General features: G+C 39.2%; 1 protein-coding gene across 1 annotated transcript in view; it reads left to right on the top strand.

Annotated features, from left to right (window-relative positions):
• LOC124612305 (exosome RNA helicase MTR4) overlaps window positions 1-23,285 on the top strand; it is an 89,869-nt gene that overhangs the window by 50,222 nt on the left and 16,362 nt on the right. The window contains exons 10-13 of the mRNA XM_047140421.1: window positions 5,962-6,134; window positions 16,908-17,225; window positions 17,436-17,624; window positions 21,312-21,475. Of these exons, the coding sequence (XP_046996377.1) occupies window positions 5,962-6,134; window positions 16,908-17,225; window positions 17,436-17,624; window positions 21,312-21,475 (844 nt within the window). The remainder of the gene's footprint in view (window positions 1-5,961; window positions 6,135-16,907; window positions 17,226-17,435; window positions 17,625-21,311; window positions 21,476-23,285) is intronic.

The raw sequence follows: 23,285 nt of genomic DNA, 5'->3' as shown, positions 1-23,285 counted from the left end.
CAGATCACAATTTAATCATCGCTAATACATGATGTAAGAACCATAAGAGAAAAGGTAGTATACGTGGAAGAGATGTGGAGACACTGGAAGGTTTCATATTGATTATGTAATGGTTAGTCAGAGATTTAGGAACCAGGTTTTAAATTGCAAGATGTTTCCGGAGCAGATGTGGACTCTGACCATAATTTATTGGTTATGAACTGTAGATTAAAATTGAAGAAATTGCAAAAAGGTAGGAAATTAAGGAGATGGGATATAGATAAGTTGAAAGAACCAGATGTCATTGAGAGTTTCAAAGGGAGGATTAGGCAAAAGTTGACTAAAATAGGAGAAAGGAATACAGTAGAAGATGAATGGATAACTTTAAGAGATGATACAGTGAAGGATCAAATAGGTAAAAAGATAAGGCTTGATAGAAATCCATGGATAACACAAGAGATATTGAATTTCATTCAAGAAAGGAGAAAATTTAAAAACACAGATAATGAACCAGGTGAAAGGGAGTACAAATGCTTGAAAAATGAGACTGACAGGAGGTGCAAAATGGCTAAGCACGAATGGCTAGAAGACAAATTTAAGGATTTAGAAGAATATTTCACTTGGGGGAAGGTAGATACCGCCTATAGGAAGATTATAGAGGCCTCTGGGGAAAAGGGAAACAGCTGTTTGAATATCAAGAGCTCAGATGGAAAACCAGTTCTAAGCAAAGAAGGGAAAGCCAAATTGTGGAAGGAGTGTATAGAGGGTCTGTACAAGGGAGTTGAACTTTAAGGCAATATTATAGAAAGGAAAGTGGACATAGCTGAAGGTGAGTTGGGAAATATGACACTGTGAGAAGAATTTGACAGAGCTCTGAAAGATCTAAATTGAAAGAAGGCCCCAGGAGTTGACTATAATCTGTCAGAGCTGATAGCCAGCCATGACAAAACTCTTCTATCTGGTGTGCAGGATGTATGAGACAGGTGAAATACCTCCAGAATTCAAGAAGAGTGTAGTAATTCCAAGACCAAAGAAATCAATTGCTGAAAGGTGTGAAAATTACCAAACCACCAGTTTAATAAGTCGTGGCTGCAAAGTACTAACGTAAATTCTGTACAAAAAAATTGGAAAACTGGTAGAAACCAACCTTGGGAAAGATCAGCTTGGATTCTGAAAAAATGTAGGAACACACAAGGCTATACTGACCCTATGTTTTATTGTAGAAGACAGGTTGAGGAAAGACTAACCTACATTAATAGCATTTCTAGACTTTGAGAAAGCTTTGAAGATGTTGATTGGAATACTCTCTTTGAAATTCTGAAGGTAGCAGGGGTAAAATGCAGGTATCGAAAGGCTATTTACAACTTGAACAGAAACCAGAAACCAGATGGCATTTATAAGAGTTGAGGGGCATGTAAAGGAAACAGTGATTGAGAAGGGAATGAGACAGGGTTGTAGCCTATCGACCATGTTATTCAATGTGTACATTGAACAAGCAGTAAAGGAAGCCAAAGAAAAATTTGGAGTAGGAATTGAAGTTCAGGGGGAAGAAACTATAATTCTTTCAGAGACAGCACATGACTTGGAAGACTGGTTGAATGGATTGGACTGTGTCTTGAAAGGAGGATGTAAGATGAACATCAACAAAAGCAAAACAAGGGTAATGGAACATAGTTGAATCAAATCAAGTGATGCTGAGGGAATACGACGAGGAAACAAGGCACTTAAAGTGGTAGATGGGTTTTTCTATTTGGGCAGCAAAATAACTAATGATAGCCAAAGTAGAGATGATATAAAAGATAGACTGGCAATGGTAAGTAAAGCATTTCTGAAGAAGCAAAATTTATTAATGTTGAATACAGGTGTAAGTCTTTTCTGAAAGTATTTATCTGGAGTGTAGTCATGTATGGAAATGAAACATGGACAATAAAATGTTGAGATAGAAAGAGAATAGAAGCTTTCGAAATGTGGTGCTACAGAAGAATGTTGAATATCAGATGGGTCGATCATCTAACAAATGAGAATGTACTGATTAGAATTGGGAGACAAGAAATTTGATTGATTGATTGATTTCTTTATTAATCCATGTAACAATTTACATTGTGTGGATTTCGTCAGCAAAATCATATACAATGCAATATACCTAAAATTATACACATAAAATTAGTATTTACACACATTTTTGAGGTATCTTAAATTAGTTTTATATCCTTGTGTAATTTGTAATTTTCTTATAGTACTGTACAATTTTTGATTACATATCATAATTATTTCCTCATGTATTACAATGCAGGCTACTTTAATTACACTACATGTTTTAATTCAGATAGTCCGTTACTGCGTAATAACTTTTATTTAATAAAAAAAAAATTAGTTTTGTTTTGAACTGTCCGATTGTGTCAATATCTCTTATTTTTTGGGGTAATTTATTGTATAATTTAACAGCATTGTACAACAAGCTCTGCTGAGTTTTAACTTTATTTTTCCTCTCTAGATGCAGATTGAATTGGTTTCTAGTTTCATAGCTGTGTACTAATGAATTTTTCATATAGCAGTCAATATTTTTTTTTACATACATAACACTTTGAAAAATGTATTCACAGGGGACAGTTAGGATTTCCAGCTTTTGGAAATGTTCAAGGCAGTGAGCCCTACTGCCACTCTTGGTTATTATACGAATTGCTCTTTTTTGTAATTTGAAAACTATTTGAATATTTTTACTGTTGACTCCCCAAAATATTATTCCATAGGTAATAACAGAGTGGATATAAGAAAAATATACAGATCTGACACATGTAGTATCACAAACTGCAGTCAGAATTCTCAGAGCATAGCATGCTGTAGCGATTCTGTTACTAAGTATTTTAATATGTTCTTCCCACTTTAACTGACTGTCAACATGCATACCAAGAAATTTTGTGTAGTCTACACATTCTATAGTTTCATTTGTGACCAAAAGAGAGGACCAGTTGATAGCACACATTCTGTTACTGATACGTCAAGAGATCAGGGAAGTGTGTGGTGGGGGGGGGGGGGGGGGTGGGGGGGCTAAAATCATAGCGGGAGACCAATAGACCAAAATAGTAACCAGATTTAGAAGGCTATAGGCTGCAGTGGTTATTAGGAGATGAAGAGGCTCGCACAGGATAAAGTAGCATCGAGAGCTACATCAAACCAGTCTTCAGAATGAAGACCACCACACATTTAATTTTCTATGATAAATATGTTCTTTAACTGGTTCTTTGCCCTGTTCAGCACAGTAATCCTTGTAGAGGTTAAATAATAAGCGGATATTTAGAACCTCTGACAAATATTTTCTTTTCGTGTTCTGGGATCTTGTGTAATGGGACTGGTAAGTGATTTTTCGATGAAGTATTTTATTTACCGGGACATACTTTCACTGGTTGTGTGAGCCTGGTGGCTGTCCAGCTTTCATTTTCTTAGAGGCCCTAGTAATCCAGCAATAAGATATTTGGAAAGTTTTTAGGAAATAATTCTGTCACTTTGCATAACATAATACTGCTTAGTAGTGGACTTTACTGCTCTACAGCAGTTTTTGGACAGTGAAAGAACCTGCCTTCCAGAATGAGTCAAAAGCATTTTTTTCTGTGAATCCTCTGAAATTTTTTCAGAACATTCATTCTTGCCTTGGAATTAGGATTTTTAAATTTTTTCCCACTAACCAATTTTCTTTTTCAGTTTTATAAGATTTTCCTGCATTTCTCATTTTCTTGCTTTCTACTCTGTTCTTCTTCTGGAATTGTTTTGTCTCATATTCTGTTTAGACAATTTCTAGACCTTCTGCGGGATGAAACTGCATCTCTTCTTCCTCTTCTACATTTTCGTCTAAAAAATAATTCTATACGTTTCAAGCAAATGATTTGGCCAGCCAGATCGCCCAAAATGAATCCGATTGAACATTTATGGGACGTAAACAAGAGGTAAGTTCGTGCACAAAATCCTGCACCGGCAACACTTTGGAAATTATGGACGGCTGTAGAGGCAGCATGGCTCAGTAATTCTGCAGGAAACTTCCAGCAACTTGTTGAGTCCATGCAACATAGGGTTGCTGCACTATGCCATGCAAAAGGAGGTCTGACACAATGTTAGGAGGTATCGCATGACTTGTCATCTCAGTTTATTTGTCAACAGATTCTTTGTCAGCCAATATATGTGATGAGCTAACACTATCCCTGTTGCTTTCTGAGCTTATTGCTTCACTCGTTTAAAAAACAAAATAACTTTGAACGTACAGGGTGATGTGGAATATACCGTCAGTAGCATATAGCATCCATGACACTATAACAAAAACAAGTAACTGAAATAGTGGTGTAACTCCCAGGTACACCACTTTGCTATCAACAGATAACTGACTTCACAAACTTGTGCTGGCATCTGCTGAGTTGTTTGGGGAACTAGGAATTACACTACTATTCTTGTTGATAATTTTACATATTCAGAATTCATTTCTAGCATTAATACACATTTTTAAAAAGTTTGGCTTTAAAAGACTAGTATGTAATGCTTTCCCATACTTCAGAAAAGAGGATACGAATAGAGATAAGAAACCTCTCATAGCATACATCGTTTTGCATTTCATGGAACCATTTCTGAATTAAGGAAGAATTGTGATGACAGATGACTTGTGCATGTCTCTTCAGCTTGATAAGAAGCTCAAAGGAAATAAAACTTCATTAGTTGGTACAATAAACAACAATCCCTGATGATGTAAAGAAGCCAAATGCTGAAATACATTCCACCATTATCCTGCACCAGACTGGCAACACAGACTGCTCCATGACTACATCCAAAGGAAAAAAAAGAATAAAAATGCCAGTCTTCTGAGTACATTGCATGCTGGAGTATCAATAAATAAAGAAGAAAACTGAAATTACAACATTCTACAATGCAACAAAGTATGGGGTAGACATGGTTCATCAAATGAACTGAAATTATACTACAAAGGTTGCTTGTAAGAGATGCCTGATACATTTCTTCTACATGATCTTGGAATGGTGACAATAAATGCATGGGTCATCTACAAAACAATAACGAACAAGAAAATAGAGAAGTAGTTGTTGATACTACAACTGGTGAATGAACTCAAGGGAATGAAAGAGCAAGAATAGGAACAGACAAAGGGAAAGGATACAGGTACAAAAGCATCTAGAAAGCAGAAGACATACCATATCAGCCTCTGCAGAGGCAACAAAACCAGTGACATTTGGGTGAAGGGCCACAAAGCTGTATATGGAAAGTGTACACACAAAACAGAAATCACCTTTGCTAAATGTGTCTAACAGATTCAAATGACTTGAGTAAAAAGTAGAACAAAACCATATGTAGAACACATGTGAGTATAATGTGGACCATATAAACTACTTGTATCTAGACTGTTCTGCAAATGGTTAATAAATGAAAGACTACAGTTTAGGAAGCTTGTTAGCATTAGTAACAATAAATTCATAAGATATTTTGTTGTTGATGTAAATAAGTACTATATTAATCACGAAGTTAAATAGTTGTTGTTGTAACTCTAAAAATTGTGGGAATTAAACTATACTAAAATGAAGTACAAATTTAAGTTCAATATGAAAAATATTTTATGTGGTGTCAAAATGACCCCTTTTCACCATTTTAGGAAAGTCAGAAACTTTGTCATTCTCGTGTTAAAGTATTCTATGTACGTGAAAAGTTACACTTTAAAGAATGTATGAATGGCTTAATTATGTTTACTTTGTATCATTAGACTTGCTGTCACAACTGTCTGATTCCTTTTTATAGAATATTCTGTAGAAAAAAAGAAACTTTTTCTAAAATAAATAAATCAAGCAAACTGTTGTAAAACTGGGGTTTTAGATTCAACTGCAGTATGCATGTATTCAGTCTGAAAAAAGCACAGGGTATTGTTATTGAATGAATTTCTTATTCTGAAAACATTAAATGTCCTGTAACTGTAGTCACTTCACTTTTCTTTTACAGAAGCACAGAGGCTCCAGAACGAACACGATTCCATTATTGTTCCAAAGGAAGCCCAAGTAGCTTCATATTACAGAATCAGGCAACAACTGGAACAGTTAGGGAAGCAGTTCCATACATTCCTCACAAAGCCTGAATATATCATTCCTTTCTTGCAGCCAGGAAGGATGGTAAAGGTTAGTTCTTGGTTGACTATACATATTATATAACTTCCAGATGGAAAATCCTTATTTGCTGTAGTTGGAGTCACGAATGTTGGTGGCTTCTCCTGCTCACTTATGTCACGCATTCTCCGATAGCCAGTGAGCATTCAAAAATGTTCTTTGGGCTCTGCTGCAAGTGTTGTCTGCAATGCGGATGTTATACACGATTGTAGCAATTTATTTAGTGAATTTTTATTCCATTTGCTATGAGTTGTCGTGGCTGATTGTGGTGGTGAGTTACAAATCCTACACAACCAAGCAATAGATGTAATTTTCAGTGTACACAGTTTCATCAAGCGCAAAGCATGTGTATGCTTGGAACCAGCAACAATGCTATCACCATCCTTGTCTCAACCAGCGTGAACTGCTGTCATTCGTGGACTGGACCATAATAGCCTTAGAGGAATATTGCATTGAGTACAAATTTTTCCTTGCAGATTACTTCTCACAGAGCATTTTAATGGAAGCAGTAAATGGTACAGAAAATTTATATTCAGAATAATTTATTTATTCTCTATGAGAAATAACATCATATTAGTAGTATTGGTTAAAAACAGTCTTGGTTACAATTTTACTTTCCTATTTTTCAACTACGTGTTTTGCCTTATTCAGGCATCTTCAGGTTGATCTTAATTTGGTATTTCTTAGACCCATCCTTTAGACAGTATAGCCAAAGGGCATCGTCAAATACATCAGGCCAACATCATCTTCATTAAACCCAGTAAAAACTTTCCTAGATCTTATTCGTTACTAGGTCTTGTGAACGGGAACACGTTATGCAGGTCTTGGAGTCGCTCTCGTCTATCTAGAAAAGTTTTTACTGAGTTTAACGAAGGCGATGTTGGCCTGATGTATTCAACGATGCCCTTTGGCTACACTGTCAAAGGATCGGTCTAAGAAATACCAAATTAAGATCATAAGGCGAAACACTTAGTTGGAAACTAAAAAACTAAAATTGCAACCAAGACTGTTTTTAGCCAATACTGTTAAGCACTGGTTTGCTGTATGCCACAGATGGATTGGAAGAATTTCATATTAGTAGAGTTGCAAGCTTTATTTTTATGTGCACTGGATAAAGTGCAGATATTTCCTTGTTGCACTGAAGTACTTGGGAAACATCTATTCCATGTGGTGGGAAAGCTGCATATTCATTATTAATATTTCTTTTGAACACACATTAGTAAATTCTGCAAAATTAATTGTTTCGTAAGAACTGGTTATAATAGACTTGCATTTAATTGGTACAAGTTAACTAACTTAAAACTAACCTACATAGCTACAGGGTGTGGTGTGTAAAACTGGTCCATATGGTCAATACATGAACATAAAATGAGGTGTAATGTATTGATTATGATTACTCACTGTCACAATAGGTGCTGAAAGTGTCCTCTGCCCATTCAGCACACATGTGAGCATGCTTGAGTAGATTCATGTATACCCTTGTCAGTTCTTGTGTTGTGATATTATTGATAACATCCTGGATCCTGGTCTTCAGTTGTGTGCGGATGTGTTTTGTATGCTCTTCCCTTTAACAGTCTCCACAAATAAAAGTCGTAAGTGGACACAGTCTGGTAACCGAGGACGCCACAAGCCTTTGCTGATTGTCCTCTGTGATGTAAATGTCTCGTGCACATTGAACGATGATGCAGCTGATGTATGGCATGTTCATCATCCTGCTGAAAGTAACATAACTGACTCTCCTTTTCTGTCAAGTTGAATAAAACTCCTCCAGGATTCCCAAATAATATGGCCCCTATAATGCTTGTGGGGGAAAACACCAATCTTGACATCATGCAAGGCTACCTGGTGGATCATGCATGGATTTTCTGTTGACCAATACCAGCTGTTTTGGTAATTTATGCACCCATACAGGTGGAACCACATCATGCCAGTCATGGTGAACCATAGTGGGTCCAAAACACCACTGACAACATTTATCAGCAGCCATGAACACAAATACACATCCTTCTTGCAGGCCAGGCTCCATCAGTTCTTGTACAACACTTGTCTGGTATGGTTTTCACTTCAGTGCCATTATTTAAATCACATCTGCAACTTCTCTCACTTGCTTGAACCTGTTGACTCAGTCTCCTGGTTCACTCAAGACTTCTTGTCAAAATCTCCTGCACCTGCCTCTTTGTTTAAGATGTGCAGACATGCCACACCCTGGGTGAATTTTTAACCGATTCTGTACATCACCATTTTTCAATTAGTTCCTGTATGGTACTTTTTGCTGGCACTGAACATCCTAGAAATTTCTCCTGAAACAAATTCTTTGTTTCCACAAAAGACCCAGAGTGAATGAATGCTTCAGTAGTGGCAATATGCTCTGGTAATGAATCCCTGTTATAATCATTTAGTTACTGTTTGTTACTATTCATTGCAGTAAGCTGTTTTACAATATTGCACTTGCTGTCAATACAGCTCTTATAGGCCAAATAAATTGGTAGAAAATCTAGGTTCGAGTACTAGTGTATGTATGAGAATAGATAACTATGATAGGGAAGTACTCTTTGAACAGGCCTTGGAAAGCCCAATAGTTCTGACTGACCACTTTGTCATCCTCAGCTGATAGGCTTCACTGGATGCAGATATGGAGGGGCATGTGATCAAGACACCGCTCTCTCAGCTATTGCCAGTTTTCCTGGCCGGAGCCTGTACTTCTCAATCAGGTAGCTCCTCAATTGGCCTCACTAGGGCTGATTGCATCCTGCTTGACAACAGCATTCAGCAGACCCAGACAGTCACCCATGAAAGTACTACCCAAGCGTGGCACTACATAACTTTGGTGATCTGACAGGAACCAGTGTTCCCACTGTGGCAAGGCTGTTAGCAAGAAATGTAAATAATTTAGGATGAAAGGAGACCACCCTGTGAACAGCAGAAGCCTTCAATAATCTTTAGGAACACAAAAAAGAATGAAAACTTGCTGGATTTTGGATAAAATAAATCTTTTAGTGAACTAGAGAAAACCACACACACACACACACACACACACACACACACACACACACCTACACACCTACACACCTACCTCTGTGCAGCTACATTGTGTTGGCTGAACACACATGGCAGGACTACAGTTTGGTGTGTGAACTGGAGTAAGGGATTGTGCTTGGTGGGTTGGGTAGAGGGAAAGAGGTGAGAAGTGGGAGGAGAGGTTGGGTTGGTGAGGACCAGCTGCTGGCTCAGAGAGAGACAGTCAGTGTGCGGGACAGGAATGCAGGAGTGGGAAGCAGCAGGTGTACCGGATAGGAATAGGACATGAGCTCAAGAGCTAGTGAGTTGTGCAGTGCATAATGATGTTGAGGTGAAGGAATGAACTGCGAAGAAGTGAGAGGACAAGAGGGGAGACTGTTAGGGAGAAGATGTAGCCAGGAAGCCTACAGGAGCTAAGGATGTATTGCAAGGTTAACACCTGACAGCATAGTTCAGAGAAGGTGGGGTTAAAAATGTAGAAGGCACAGGTTGCAAAGCTACCATTGAAGTCGAGCGTGTTATGTTCGGCCTTGTGTTCTGCCACCGGGTAGGCAACGCTGTTCTCAGCCTCAGTTTAGTGGCGTCCATTCATTTTTGTGGACAGCTTTTTGGTGCTCATGCTCACATAAAATGCTGTGTAGAAATTGCAGCAGAGCTGTGTGTGTGTGTGTGTGTGTGTGTGTGTGTGTGTGTGTGTGTGTGGTTTTCTTTAGTTCTGGCTGCTTTCACAAGTGGTCCTCCTTCTGATGGGATAGGATAAGCCTGTGACAGATCTGGAGTAAGATGTACTGAGTGGGTGAATTGGGAAGGTCTCGCATCAGGCTATTCCACAGTGATATGTCCCCTACATCAAAGAGTTGGGAGTGGAAGTTCAATAGGGGTGGATTGGAATGTTGTGTATGAGAAGGATTGTGGGTAGTATGTTCCTCATATCCAGGCATTATGATAGGTCATGAAAGCCTTGGTGAAGGACATGATTCAGTTGCCCAGTTGTCCCAGGCTGAAGTGATTTGGGTGATTGACAAGTTCCTTTACAACTGGTTCTTGGGGGGGGAGGGGGGGGCGAATAATACATATTTTTGGTGAGTAGGTGCTTATATGTGAACACCTTTGTGGGTCCTTCAGCATACTGGGCACATTTCTGTCCCTGGTTAGACAGGCTAAATGGTAGCGATTATTTGGCGTGTAGGGGGTGAGAGCTGTCAAAATGCAGCCCTTTTCTGGGTCAGGTTCATTGATGATGTCTTAATGACCTGGGCTCGGGGCCAAGATACCATACACTCATTCCTCCACAAACTCAACACTACCTTCTCCATCCACTTCATCTGGTCATACATCTGTCCATATCGAACTTTCTGATCACTAACAACACCTGCATTTTGACAGCTGTCATCCCATACTATCATTTAGCCTGTCCACCCAGGGACAGCAATCTGCAGTTATGAAAAGCCCTTGCCCGGTATGCTGAAAAAACCACAAAGGCCTTTACATACAGGCACTACCCCTCCTGCCCAAAACCTACTCACCAAAAATATAGATTATTCAACCCCACCCCAAGAACCAATTGTAAACGAACATCTACTTCATCACCCAAATCACTCCAGCCTGGCGCAACTGGGCAGCTGAATCATATCCTTCACCAAGGCTTGATGACCTATCATAATGCCCGGATATGAGGGACGTACTATCCACAATCCTTCTCACTCCTTCTAAAGTGATATTCTGCACCCAGCCAACATACACAACATTCCAATCCAGCCCTGTTCCACTTCCTCTCCCAACTCTTTGACGTAGGAGACGTATCCCTATCGAACACCCAGATGCAAGATGTGACTAACTCACCCACTCGGTACATCTTCCTCCAGACATCTTGCAGTCTTATCCTATCCAAACAGTGACAGGGCCACTTCTGAAAACAGCCATGTCACATACCAGCTCTGCGGCAATTTCTGCACAGCATTTTGTGTGGGCATGAGCACCAAAAAGCTGTCCACTAGAATGAATGGACACCACTAAACTGAGGCTGCGAACAGAGTTGCCTACCCAGTAGCAGAACACATGGCTGAGCGCAATATGCTTGAGTTCAGTGTCCGCAGCTCGTGGTCTACTGGTTAGCATTGCTGCCTCTGGATCACAGGGTCCTGGGGTCAATTCCTGGCAGGGTTGGGAATTTTCTCTCCCTGGAGACTGGGTGTTTGGGTTGTCCTCATCATTTCATCATCATCATCATCATCATCATCATCATCACATCATCATTCGTGATAGTGGCTCAATTGGACAGTGTAAAAATTGGGACTATGTACGGGCACTGATAACCAGGCAGTTGAGTGCCCCACAAACCAGTCACCATCATCATCATCGAGTTCAATGGCAGCTTTGCAAGCTGTGCCATCTAGATTTTTAACACCAGCTTCTCTGAACTATGCTGACAGTAGTTATCCTTGCAATACATCTTTAGCTCCTGTAATCCTCCCAGCCACATCTCCCCAGCAGTCTCCCCTCTTGTCATCTCCTCTTGATGGCTTGTAAACAGACTGGCATAAGTGTGTTCCATGGTTGTGATACTGGTTTCTTGGAATGTCTTTCCCTCCAAGGATTAGTAGTTCTTAGTGAGGAATGGTGTAGTGGAGTTGGAACTGGAAGGGGCCTGTGTGTCACCTACCTGTCCCGTACATCTGCTGTCTCCCCCATTCGCATTCTTATCCTGCCTCCCTCCAAGCTGCCAGCTACCCCTCCCCAACCTCTCTCCTTCTGCTTTCCAGTTCTTTCTCCCCCCCCCCCCCCCCAAAAAAAAAAAAAAAAAAAAAATCCCTCCTGACACAACCCCTCACCACAGTCCACCTGCCTGTGCGTGCGCATGCATGTGTGTGTGCATGTGCACGCGAAGGAGAGGGACAGAGTGTGTGTGTGTGTGTGTGTGTGTGTGTGTGTGTGTGTGTGTTCCTATCCTATTGATCACTATTCAGTGTGTGGTCTCCTTTACTCCTAATTGATTTATGAGAATAGATAACTATTCACTGAATGGAAGAGGCATTGAGCAGCAGAGAGCTGTGCAGAAAAGAGTAATAAATATGGCACAACCCCAGTTAACCAAACTAAGGAGGGAAGCCATTTCAGATAACCTTTTTTTTTTTGGCTAAGCCATGTTCATCTATGCTAGTATGTGCTGCAGTATTTTGTATTGTAATTGCAGCAGGTATTTTTAAGTTTTGAGATTCAAACAAGGAGAAGGATTTTGTTGGCAACATCGTGAAATGATGATCTAGCATTTGTAGACTTAGAGAAATCTTTTGACAACATTGAGTGGAATACTTTCTTTCAAATTCTGAAGGTGGCAGGGGTAAAATACAGCGAGTGAAAGGCTATTTACAATTTGTACAGAAACCAGATGGCAGCTATAAGAGTCGAGGGGCATGAAAGGGAAGCAGTGGTTGGGAAGGGAGTGAGACAGGATTGTAGCCTATCCCCGATGTTATTGTCTGTATATTGGGCAAGCAGTGAAGGAAACAAAAGAAAAATTCAGAGTAGGAATTAAAATCCACAGAGAAGAAATAAAAATATTGTAATTCTGTCAGAACAACAAAGGACCTGGAAGACAACTGAACGGAGTAGACAGTGTCTTCAAAGGAGGATATAAGATGAACATCAACAAAAGCGAAATGAGGATAATGGAATGCAGTCGAATTAAATCAGGTGATGCTGAGAGTATTAGATTAGGAAATGAGACACTTATAGTAAATGAGTTTTGCTATTTGGGGAGCAAAATAACTGATGATGGTCGAAGTAGAGAGGATATAAAATGTAGACTGGCAATGGCAAGGAAAGCGTTTCTGAAGAGCAATTTGTTAACATCGAGTATAGATGTAAGTGTCAGGAAGTCATTTCTGAAGGTATTTGTATGGAGTGTGGCCATGTATGGAAGTGAAATGTGGATGATAAATAGTTAGGACAAGAAGAGAATAGAAGCTTTCAAAATGTGGTGCTACAGAAGAATGCTGAAGATTAGATGGGTAGATCACATAAGTAATGAGGAGGTATTGAGTAGAATCAGGGAGAAGAGAAATTTGTGACACGCCTTGACTAGAAGAAGGGATCGGTTGGTAGGACAGTTTTCTGAGGCATCGAGGGATCACCAATTTAGTATTGGAGGGCAGCGTGGAGTGTAAAAATCATAAGAGGGATGTAGGTTGCAGTAGGTACTGGGAGATGAAGAAGCTTGCACAGGATAGAGGAGCATGGAGACCTGCATCAAATCAGTCTCTGGTCTGAAGGCCACAACAACAACAACAACAACAACAACAAGGTACCCTGTAAGTTTCAAGTACAGTTCCTAGAGTTTTTGTGACGTGGAGTCTGTAACCACGAACAAAAGAATTGCAGATGACAAACTACATTGAAACATTATTAGCTGTTCTGTAAAAGGTAGAAAGTGACATCTACATCTACATGGTTACTCTGCAATTCATACTTAAGTGCCTGGCAGAGGGTTCATCGAACCATTTTCATACTACTTCTCTACCATTGCACTCTCGAATGGCGAGTGGGAAAAAGGAAAACCTAAATCTTCCGTTTGAGCTCTGATTTCTCGTATTTTATTATGAGGATCATTTCTCCGTACATAGGTGGGTGTCAACAAAATATTTACACATTCGGAAGAGAAAGTTGGTGATTGAAATTTCATAAATAGATCTCACCACAAAGAAAACCGCCTTTGTTTCAGTGACTGCCACCCCAACTCGCATATCGTATCAGTGACTCTCTCACCCCTATTGCGTAATAACATGAAACGGGCTGCCCTTCTATGCACTTTTTCGATGTCGTCCATCAATCCTACCTGGTAAGGATACCATACTGCGCGAGCAATATTCCGGCAGAGGACAGACAAGTGTAATGTACACTGTCTCTTTAGTAGGTTTGTTGCATCTTCTAAGTGTTCTGCCAACAAAGTGCAGTTTTTGTTTTGCTTTCCCCACAATATTATCTATGTGGTCTTTTCAATTTAAGTTTCTCATAATTGTAATTCATAGGTAATTAGTCGAATTGACAGCCCTTAGATTTGTACGATACCCAAAATTTATCAGATTTCTTTTAGTACCCATGTGGATGACCTTTTACTTTTCTTTGTTCAGTGTTACTTGCCACTTTTCGCACCATACAGAAATTCTCTCTAGATCATTTTGTAATTGGAAATGATCATCTGATGATTTTACTAGATGGTAAATTATAGCATCATCTGCAACCAATCTGAGGGGGCTGCTCAGATTAGCACCTAGATCATTTATATAAATCAAGAACAGCAGAGGACCTATGACACTAACTTGCGGAACGCCAGATATCACTTCTGTTCCACTTGATGATTTACCATCTATCACTACGAACTGTGACCTCTCTGAGAGGAAATCACGAATCTAGTCACACAACTGAGACGATACTCCATATGCGTACAATTTGATTAATAGTCACTTGTGAGGAACAGTATGAAAAGCCTTCTGGAAATCTAGGAATATGGAATCGATCTGAGATCCCTTGTCGACAGCACTCATTACTTCATGGGAATAAAGGGCTAGCTGTGTTGCACAAGAACGATATTTTCTGAATCCGAGTTTGTTATGTATCAATAAGTCACTTTCTTCATGGTGGTTTGTAATGTTCGAGTACAGTATATGCTCCAAAATCCTGCTGCAAATTGAGGTCAGTGATATGGGTCTGTAATTCAATGGGTTACTCCTATTTCCTTTCTTGAATATTGGTGTGACCTGTGCTACTTTCCAGTCCTTAGGAATAGACCTTTTGTCAAGTGAGCGGTTGTATAGGATTGCTAAGAAAGGCACTATTGTGTCTGCATACTGTCAAAGGAACCGGATTGGTATACCATCTGGACCGGAAGACTTGCCTTTCTTAAGCGATTTGAGTTGTTTCGCAACGTCTAAGATACCTACTTTTATGTCACTCACGCTAACAGCTGTTCTGGTTTCGAATTCTGGGATATTTACTTCGTCTTCTTTCGTGAAGGAATTACGGAAAACTGTATTTATTAACTCCGCTTTAGTGGCACCATCATCAATAACATTTCCATCGCTATCACACAGTGACGGTATTGACTGTTTTTTGTCACTGGTGTACATTACATACGACCAGAATCTCTTTGGGGTTTCTACCATATTTTGAGACAATGTTTTATTGTGGAAACTATTAAAAGCATCTCACATTGACATCCGCACTAAATTTCGAGCTCTCTTGGGGATTTTGCGTTGTTCTAAATTTGGCATGCTTTTTTCGTTGTTTCTGCAACAGTGTTCTGACGTATTTTGTGTACCTTGGTGGATTAGTCCCATCTCTTATTAACTTATACGGTATGAATCTATCTGTTGCTGTCAATACTGTATCTTTGAATTTGAGCCGTATCTGGTCTACACTTACATAATTACCTTGGAAGGAAAGGAGACTCTCTCTTCGGAAGGCATCAAGCGAATTTTTATCTTCTGTTTTAAATATATATATTTTGCGTTTATTTTTAATGGTTTTGGTTGATATGGTTTTGTGCCTCGCTACAATGACCTTGTGTTCACTAATCCCTGTATCCGTCATGACGCTCTCTATTAGATCAGGATTATTTGTGGCTAAGAGGGCATGTTTTTTTTTTTTTTTTTTTTTTTTTTTTTTCCAACCATTTACAGTTCATGTGGCTCATGAAATAATTGTTCAAAGAAATTCTCAGAGAAAGCAATTAGTACAATTTCGGAAGATGTTTTCTGTCTACCACTGGCTTTGAATGTGTATTTTTGTCAACAAATCGAGGGTAGATTGAAGTCTCCACCAATTATAACTGTATGAGTGGGGTACTTATTTGTAATGAGATTCAAGTTTTCTTTGAAGCATTCAGCTATTATATCATCTGAGTTGGGGGTTCCGTAGAAGGAGCTAATTATTATTTTGGTACAGCTGTTGAGTATAACCTCTACACATAGTAATTCGCAGGAACTATCTATTTCAACTACACTACAAGATAAACTACTACCAACAGACACACATACCACCACCTACTTTATTTAATCTATCCTTTCTGAACATGGTTTGCGCCTCTAAAAATTTTGGCAGAATTTATTTCCGGATTCAGCCAGCTTTGTGTTCCTATAATGATTTCAGCTTCAGTGCTTTCTATCAGCACTTGAAGCTCTGGTACTTTTCCAACACAGCTACGATAATTTACAACTAGAATAAAGACTATTGCTTGGTCGATTCTTGTCGGTTCTTTTCCCTGTACCCTTTGAGACTGGAGCCCTTTTTTATCTTTCCCAAGACTGTCTAACCTAAAAAACTGTCCACTACACGCCACACGGCCCCAGCTGCCAGTGTAGCCGCCTCCTGTGTGTAAGGACACCTAACCTATTTAGCGGAACCCCACCACCCTATGGTGCAAGTCGAGGAATCTGCAGCCTACACTGTCACAGAACTGTCTGAGCCTCTGATTCAGACCCTCCACTTGGCTCTGTACCAAAGGGGCGCAGTCGGTCCTGTCGACGATGCTGCAAATGGTGAGCTCTGGATAACATATGAGCCTTCATAAACAAAAATCATCTCAAGATTATTATGTTTTTCGTTTTCTCTTTGACTTTAGGATTTTTATCATATTTTGCAAATTTTGTTAGTAAATCAAATGAACTTACATTTTGTAGTAATAAACTATTGATGTTCCTGAGAATGGATACAAATACTTTATACTCTTACAAAATAAAATGTCATCTGAACACAGTATTTTAATTTTAGGTAAAAAACGAAGATGAGGAATTTGAATGGGGTATTATTATTAATTTCAAGAAGGAAGGTGAGGCAACTCCAGGAAAGAAGAAGGGCAATCCTATGAATGCACCCACCATAGTTGTGGATGTTTTGCTTCATGTAGCTGAAGGGACTGGTGGAGCAGCCTCAGGCCAGCCCAAGCCGTGCCCAGAAGGAGAGGCTGGAGAGGTTGAAGTTGTTCCAGTTCTGCACACATTGATATCAAAAATAAGTTCTCTCCGTTTGTATTATCCAAAAGATTTACGACCCCCAGATAATAGGAAATCTGTTCTGAAAACAATCCAGGTACATGTTTTATGTCAGTGTTTTAATTCAACTTGAAAGGTTTTTTATGTAAAGCATCCATTTTATGATAAATTACAGCTCAGTATAAGGAATATAGTTCCAATCAAAGAATTAAAAGTGATGAAGAGCAAGTTTTTACTTTAAATTGTTTATTTTTTTCATTCTCATCTTTCACAATGACTAATTTATCATATTCAAATTTCCTCATAGGAAGTGAAGAGACGGTTTCCAAAAGGCATACCACTTTTGAATCCAATTACAGACATGCACATAAAGGATAACATTTTTGAAGATGTTGTTAAAAAGATTACAGCGTTTGAGGAAAGGCTGTATGCTCACCCATTGCATGAAGATCCAGATTTAGATGAACTGTATGCTATGTATGAGAAGAAGTACCAGGTAATAATATTTATGAGATATGTATAATTCAGAATTGCTGTCTTGTCAAAGTGTCATTCCCTGTTGTAGGCAATTGACCATTGATTACTTCGAAAAGAGTGGTATCCAGATTAAATTTGCTTCTGCTGCTTATCTTACTTCTTATTCTAACCCCCCCCCCCCCCCCCCCCCGAGCGCGCAAGTGCGCGCGCCGCGCGCGCGCGCGCGCGCACACACACACACACACACACACACACTCTCTCTCTCTCTCTCTCTCTCTCTCTCTCTCTCTCTCTCTCTCTCACTCTCTGTGTGTGTTATTTTTTTGCACCAAATATTATTTCTTGGTTTTAGGCCTAATGTCTGTGTAGCTGTTTCAACAATTGAAAATTCACAGTGCACTTAGTAATAATACAGCCCACCATGTTATTTTCAGACACTCTGTACTGTGAACAATATAAATCATGAGGGTTGGTGCATTAGAAGTAGTTTCGCTAGTTTTGTTATATGGAAGGTCTGTGTACATACTTCTTATTGATACCATCAAGTATGCCTAATATCTGTCATCTATTTGATTATTTTATGTTGAGTACTTGTCATTAGACTATAATATGTATCAGGATATCATTGAAACAGATGTGTAGGAAGAAACACACACTAGTATGTGGTACTATACCCTGACAAACACAAGTAGTCTCTATGTATTGTGCTTATTTACATTCTGTATATGTCTTGGCTTGATTGTATAAAATAGGGTAGTTAAAATGCTTTACAGCGGATAGTCAGAAAATTTCAACTATCACCTATTAAAAAATTAAGATTATAAATATTGTACGTGCCTGGAGCAGCACCTGTAGGATGAAATCTCTGTGAATAATAATAATAATAATAATAATAATAATAAGCAGCCAATCAACTGCAAAGTAGAAAGTTTATTTAAACCTCTTGACCATAGTTTCAATGTTTATAAAAGCTGCTTTTCAGGTGGAAAATAGTCACAACCTAAACTTGTTGTAATAATTAATTACAAATACAAACATTATTCGAACTTAGTAGGTTACATGTTGTAGCAGAGGTATTTTAAAATATAGTCGAAAGGCATCGGTAAAATTTCACCCCCATAAGGCTTGACCTGTTATAAGAATGAGAAATTTTTAACATTTTTCTCACAATGATAGATCCATTTTGAATGAACGAGTGCAATTAAAAAATAGAAATTTTGATGATGGTTTTAGAGCCCCAATTTCATTAATGTTGCGGAAGTCGCTTGATCTTCCATATGGTTGTTGGATATGTCATGATCTTCATCTGTTAATGCTGGTAGTACTCTGTTTCTTCTCTGTTCTGATGTTAGTGTACTTCTTGAAGTTTTGATGCTCACAGTTTCTCAGATACGTTGTGTTTTTTTCTAATGTACACATTTTCTTTTCTCCCCCTGCACGCCCCTACCCCCAACTCTCTCCACCCCCCTCTTTCTAAAATTAAAAAAGGAATCCCTCTGGTCTTATTTTGTTACTTATTATTTAAATTATCTCACAGTGTATGTATTTGATTTTACTGCAATAATCTTTTCTTGGTTGTAACTTACTATTTGTTGACATTTTGTTAATTTTAGATATGTATACAGCTAAATATGATCTGTTTTTCAATGTCATAATTTTTATTTCTAACATTTTAAGGAAGTTTAGCATAATGAAGTTCATTCACTATTCTGCACTCTCCTTTCACACATTACTGGGTGGTTATAATTAAACTTTCCCTGTCTAACACATTATAACATGGAAACTAGTTACCGTACTAGTACCAAACTTGGTAACATTAATGTCCAGAGTATGGGTTGCATAATTTCTATGCAACACAGTGCCACTGACCAGTTCCAACCATGGCCACCGGGTGCTGTGATCGGTCATTGTGCTTCATAAGCTCACACACCTGACCGGTTCAGTGCACTTGTTGACGTGTCAACATGAGCTTGGACAAAAGGAGCAGGGCACTATTGGTGGAGCTCTATTATCACAACAGTAATGCTGCAGGTGTACTTTGAGAATATCACTGGCTGAAAGGATTACAGAAGGATCCTCTTTCTCCACCTGCTGTGCGAAGCTTGATGAAGAATTTTGAATCAACTGGAGAACTGGGCGTCGCTCTGGGAAGAGGCCGATGACCGGTTGCACTGCACATTGTGGATGATATCCCTGTTGCTATAGCAGACAATGCTGTGTGAAATTCCTGATCATCAGGCAGTGCGTGTGCTGTGTCATAACAGTTAACATCCTGTGGTCCACTGTACGGAAGGTGCTTCGAACCATTCTCAAATGGTATCTGTACAAGATCCATATTGTACAGCAGCTTGCACCACAGGATGCACGACGACATGTTGACTTCCCTCTCCACTTTTTCGCAAGGATTGAAGTTGATGAGGGGACCATCCTATGGACAGATGAAGCTCATTTTTCTCTGACGGGTGAGGTGACCACACAGAATTGCCGAGCGTGGGGATCTCCACCTCCAGTCACTATGCATAAAGTTTCTCTGTATGGTGAATGTGTCACTGTATGGTGTGGCTTCATGGCTATGTCCATCATTGGCCCATTCTTTTTTTGAACAGGTTGGCACTTAAGGACCAAAGACTTGCAGTGTGACTAGCCTGCCTTACTGCGGTATGCTTTGCCAGCATGTCATACCTGCCCTACAGGAGAGAGATGCTTTGAACTCAACCGCACATCACTTGTGAAGTGCACCTGCTTCTCCAAAACACATTTGGAAACAATCAAATTATCAATCAGCCGTTTCCAAATGCTTGACCGGATGATCACCTAAGTCGCATGCCCTGTGATTTCTGCTTGTGGGGCTACCTGAAGGACAGGGTTTGCAAGGGGAACATTCACACGTGCTGATCTGAAGCGTAGCTTATCGAGAGAGGTAGCCAGCATACCTACTGACATGCTTTGTTCTGCTGTGCAGAATGCAATCCTGCACTTTTGGGCTCTTCTGGACACTGATGAGCACCATATTCAGTCCATTTTGTAGCAATAATGGTACAGGCATGTAATTCTATGATGTACCATAGCAGCACATTAAAATTGTTTCAGTTGAATTGATTCTGCATTATTTCTCTTCCCATGTCCTTTATATTAGTGCTACCAAATTTGGTCCTCTTATGGTAATTAGTATTTCAGCTTAATTTTCACTATAAAGAATTGAAAATTTGATGCATGTGCGGTAACAACAAGTGTGCTGAGTCAGATATGCAAGTCTGCAGAATCTCATAAGTCATTCATGCGGTATTGTTTATTTAATAATATTATAAAAAGATAAGGATAAACACAGATGTACAACTTCTTTCATTTTATAGGTATTGTTTGAGTGAGAAGAGGAATAAAAAAATCTAAAAGCTTTCAAGTCATGAAAAATATTTGTAATTCTAAAAATAAAATCTTATCAGAGTGGAGAATAGAGGGGAAAAGCGTATCGGGGATTAAAGATAATGACCAAATTGTCCACGACACCAAGCATACGGCAAACCCCTTTAATAATCATTTTCTAAATATGACTGAGAGATTCAATACAGTCAGTTCTAAAGAAAAAGCAGTGCAGTATATGCAATGATGAAATCAGGAAAATAATTAACTGTCTTAAAAGAGAAAGCTAGTATTGTCGTGCACCAATTGAAATTGCTTTGTATCTAAAAGTAATTTGTATTCCCAGGTCGCTGAGGAGCTGAAGGCTGTTAAACAAGAATTGAAGCAAGCAAAATCATTACTGCAGATGGATGAACTTAAGTGTAGGAAAAGAGTTTTAAGAAGGTTAGGCTATTGTACAGCTGCTGATGTAATTGAAATGAAGGGAAGAGTTGCATGTGAACTGAGCAGGTAAGAATTCCTAAGAAGTGAATACCAGGACAATAGATTGGGAGTGGTGTTAGCAATTTTGTTTGATATGCTGTCTCTCCATACAGAGCCACATGAAGTTCTCTGTCAGATGACGTGATGGCAGGCTATTCCCTTTGTCAGAAAAGTTCCAGGAAAGGATTTAAAAAAAAAATTAGAAGATTGCATTTAACATGTGATAATCCTAGGTCCTATCAAAGTAATCCTCTTGGCTATTTACACACAGTTGCCAGCATTTCTGGAGGTCTTGGAAGCAAACAGGGAAATTTTCAACTGTGATGCAGGGAAGCTCATTTATCATGCCCGTTGGATGTCTGCTAAATGTTTAAAGCTTTTCTCTCTGTCGCCTTTTCACTCACGGAAACAAGAAAAAACCACAGGGTGAGAGGTCGGGTGAATATGGCGGATGTAGGATGGTAATAACAAACAGAATATCTGACCAGGTACTCAGTAACAGTTAAAGCAGTATGGAGTCTAGCATTGCCATGCAGTAAGAACTAGCCGTGAGAGTGCCACAAATCAGAGTGGTGATGTCAAATAGTGTATTGCAAACATTTCAAGACAGATGTAAGTAGTTTGGTTCACTGTTTGACCTGGAGGAACATACTCATGGTGAGCCAATCAAAATGAACTTGGTCTCGAAAGGTGTCATTTGACTTTTCTTGAGACTGGTGATCCAGGACTCCACCATTCACCATTTTGACACTTTGTGTGAGGGTCATACTGGTAGCACCAACTTTCACACCAGCTATAACCTTTGACAGAAATGCCAGATCAGTCTGGCTCTATCCAGTAGCTCAGCAGAAATTCTTTGTCTTTCCTCGTTCTGTTTATCTGTTAGTATGCGAGGGACAAGTTTTCCATTAATTTCCCATTTCTCTAAATCTTCGCGTAAAATCTTACTACACACATCTCGATTCAAATTTAGTTCTTCTGATAGTGCACGTACAGTTACATGATTGTCTTCTTGCAATAACTGCCTTATAAGCTCTAAATTTGCACCGGTATGTGCTGTAGATGGGCGACCAGGTCTGGGATTGTCTTACACTGAATCTCTGCCTTCAGGAAAACTTTTGAGTCACTCGAAAGCATGACTTCCTGAAAGTGCTTCACCTCCAAATACTTGCTTAACCATTATCCATGTTTCACTAGGGATTTTCCCAAACTTTACACTTTTATTATTTGCTCTTTGCTTGCAGTCAGCATCCGTTGTGTCACCATAACTAATGTGGCAAGAACCCAAACAGTGTGTTTCTAAGCACTGCTATCCCACCAAGTGAGTTTGCCCAAAAACATGGCCAACGTCATTTCAAGGATGCACACATACCAGGTAACATAAAAGAACTTTTTTTCTTATTTAGTATGGCTTACCCAGAAATAAGAAAACTGTCCTGGAACTTTTCTGATAAAGGGAGTATTTTGATATGTGTTGTAACATTCTAGTAATGTCATTTACGTGGATGTGTAATACACTAAAATTCTGCATCTCTGTTTGAAATTACTGCCTATTACTAGGAGACAAAATGATTAATCAGTACATTCCATTATTAAACGAAATTCCATGCACTGCAGATAAAACTTAGGAGAGAGAAGACTGATAAGTTGAGGGAAGTTGAAAAGGAGGAGCAATTTAGTCCAGCCACAGGTTTGAGAGAGGCTCCATATGCTGTGAGGTCAAGGGAAGATGAAGCTGAAGAGGGAGGCGTTGGAGAAAATAGGTCAGACTTAGTACATATGTAAGCATTTTTCCAGCATTAGTCCAGAGGTGATGGGGTAGAGAGAGAAGTAATGA

The sequence above is a fragment of the Schistocerca americana genome, chromosome 4 (genome assembly GCF_021461395.2).
Source record: "Schistocerca americana isolate TAMUIC-IGC-003095 chromosome 4, iqSchAmer2.1, whole genome shotgun sequence".
In the NCBI taxonomy this organism is placed as follows: domain Eukaryota; kingdom Metazoa; phylum Arthropoda; class Insecta; order Orthoptera; family Acrididae; genus Schistocerca; species Schistocerca americana.
The sequence above is the reverse complement of the archived record's forward strand: the minus strand, read 5'-3'. Positions and strand labels throughout refer to the sequence as shown.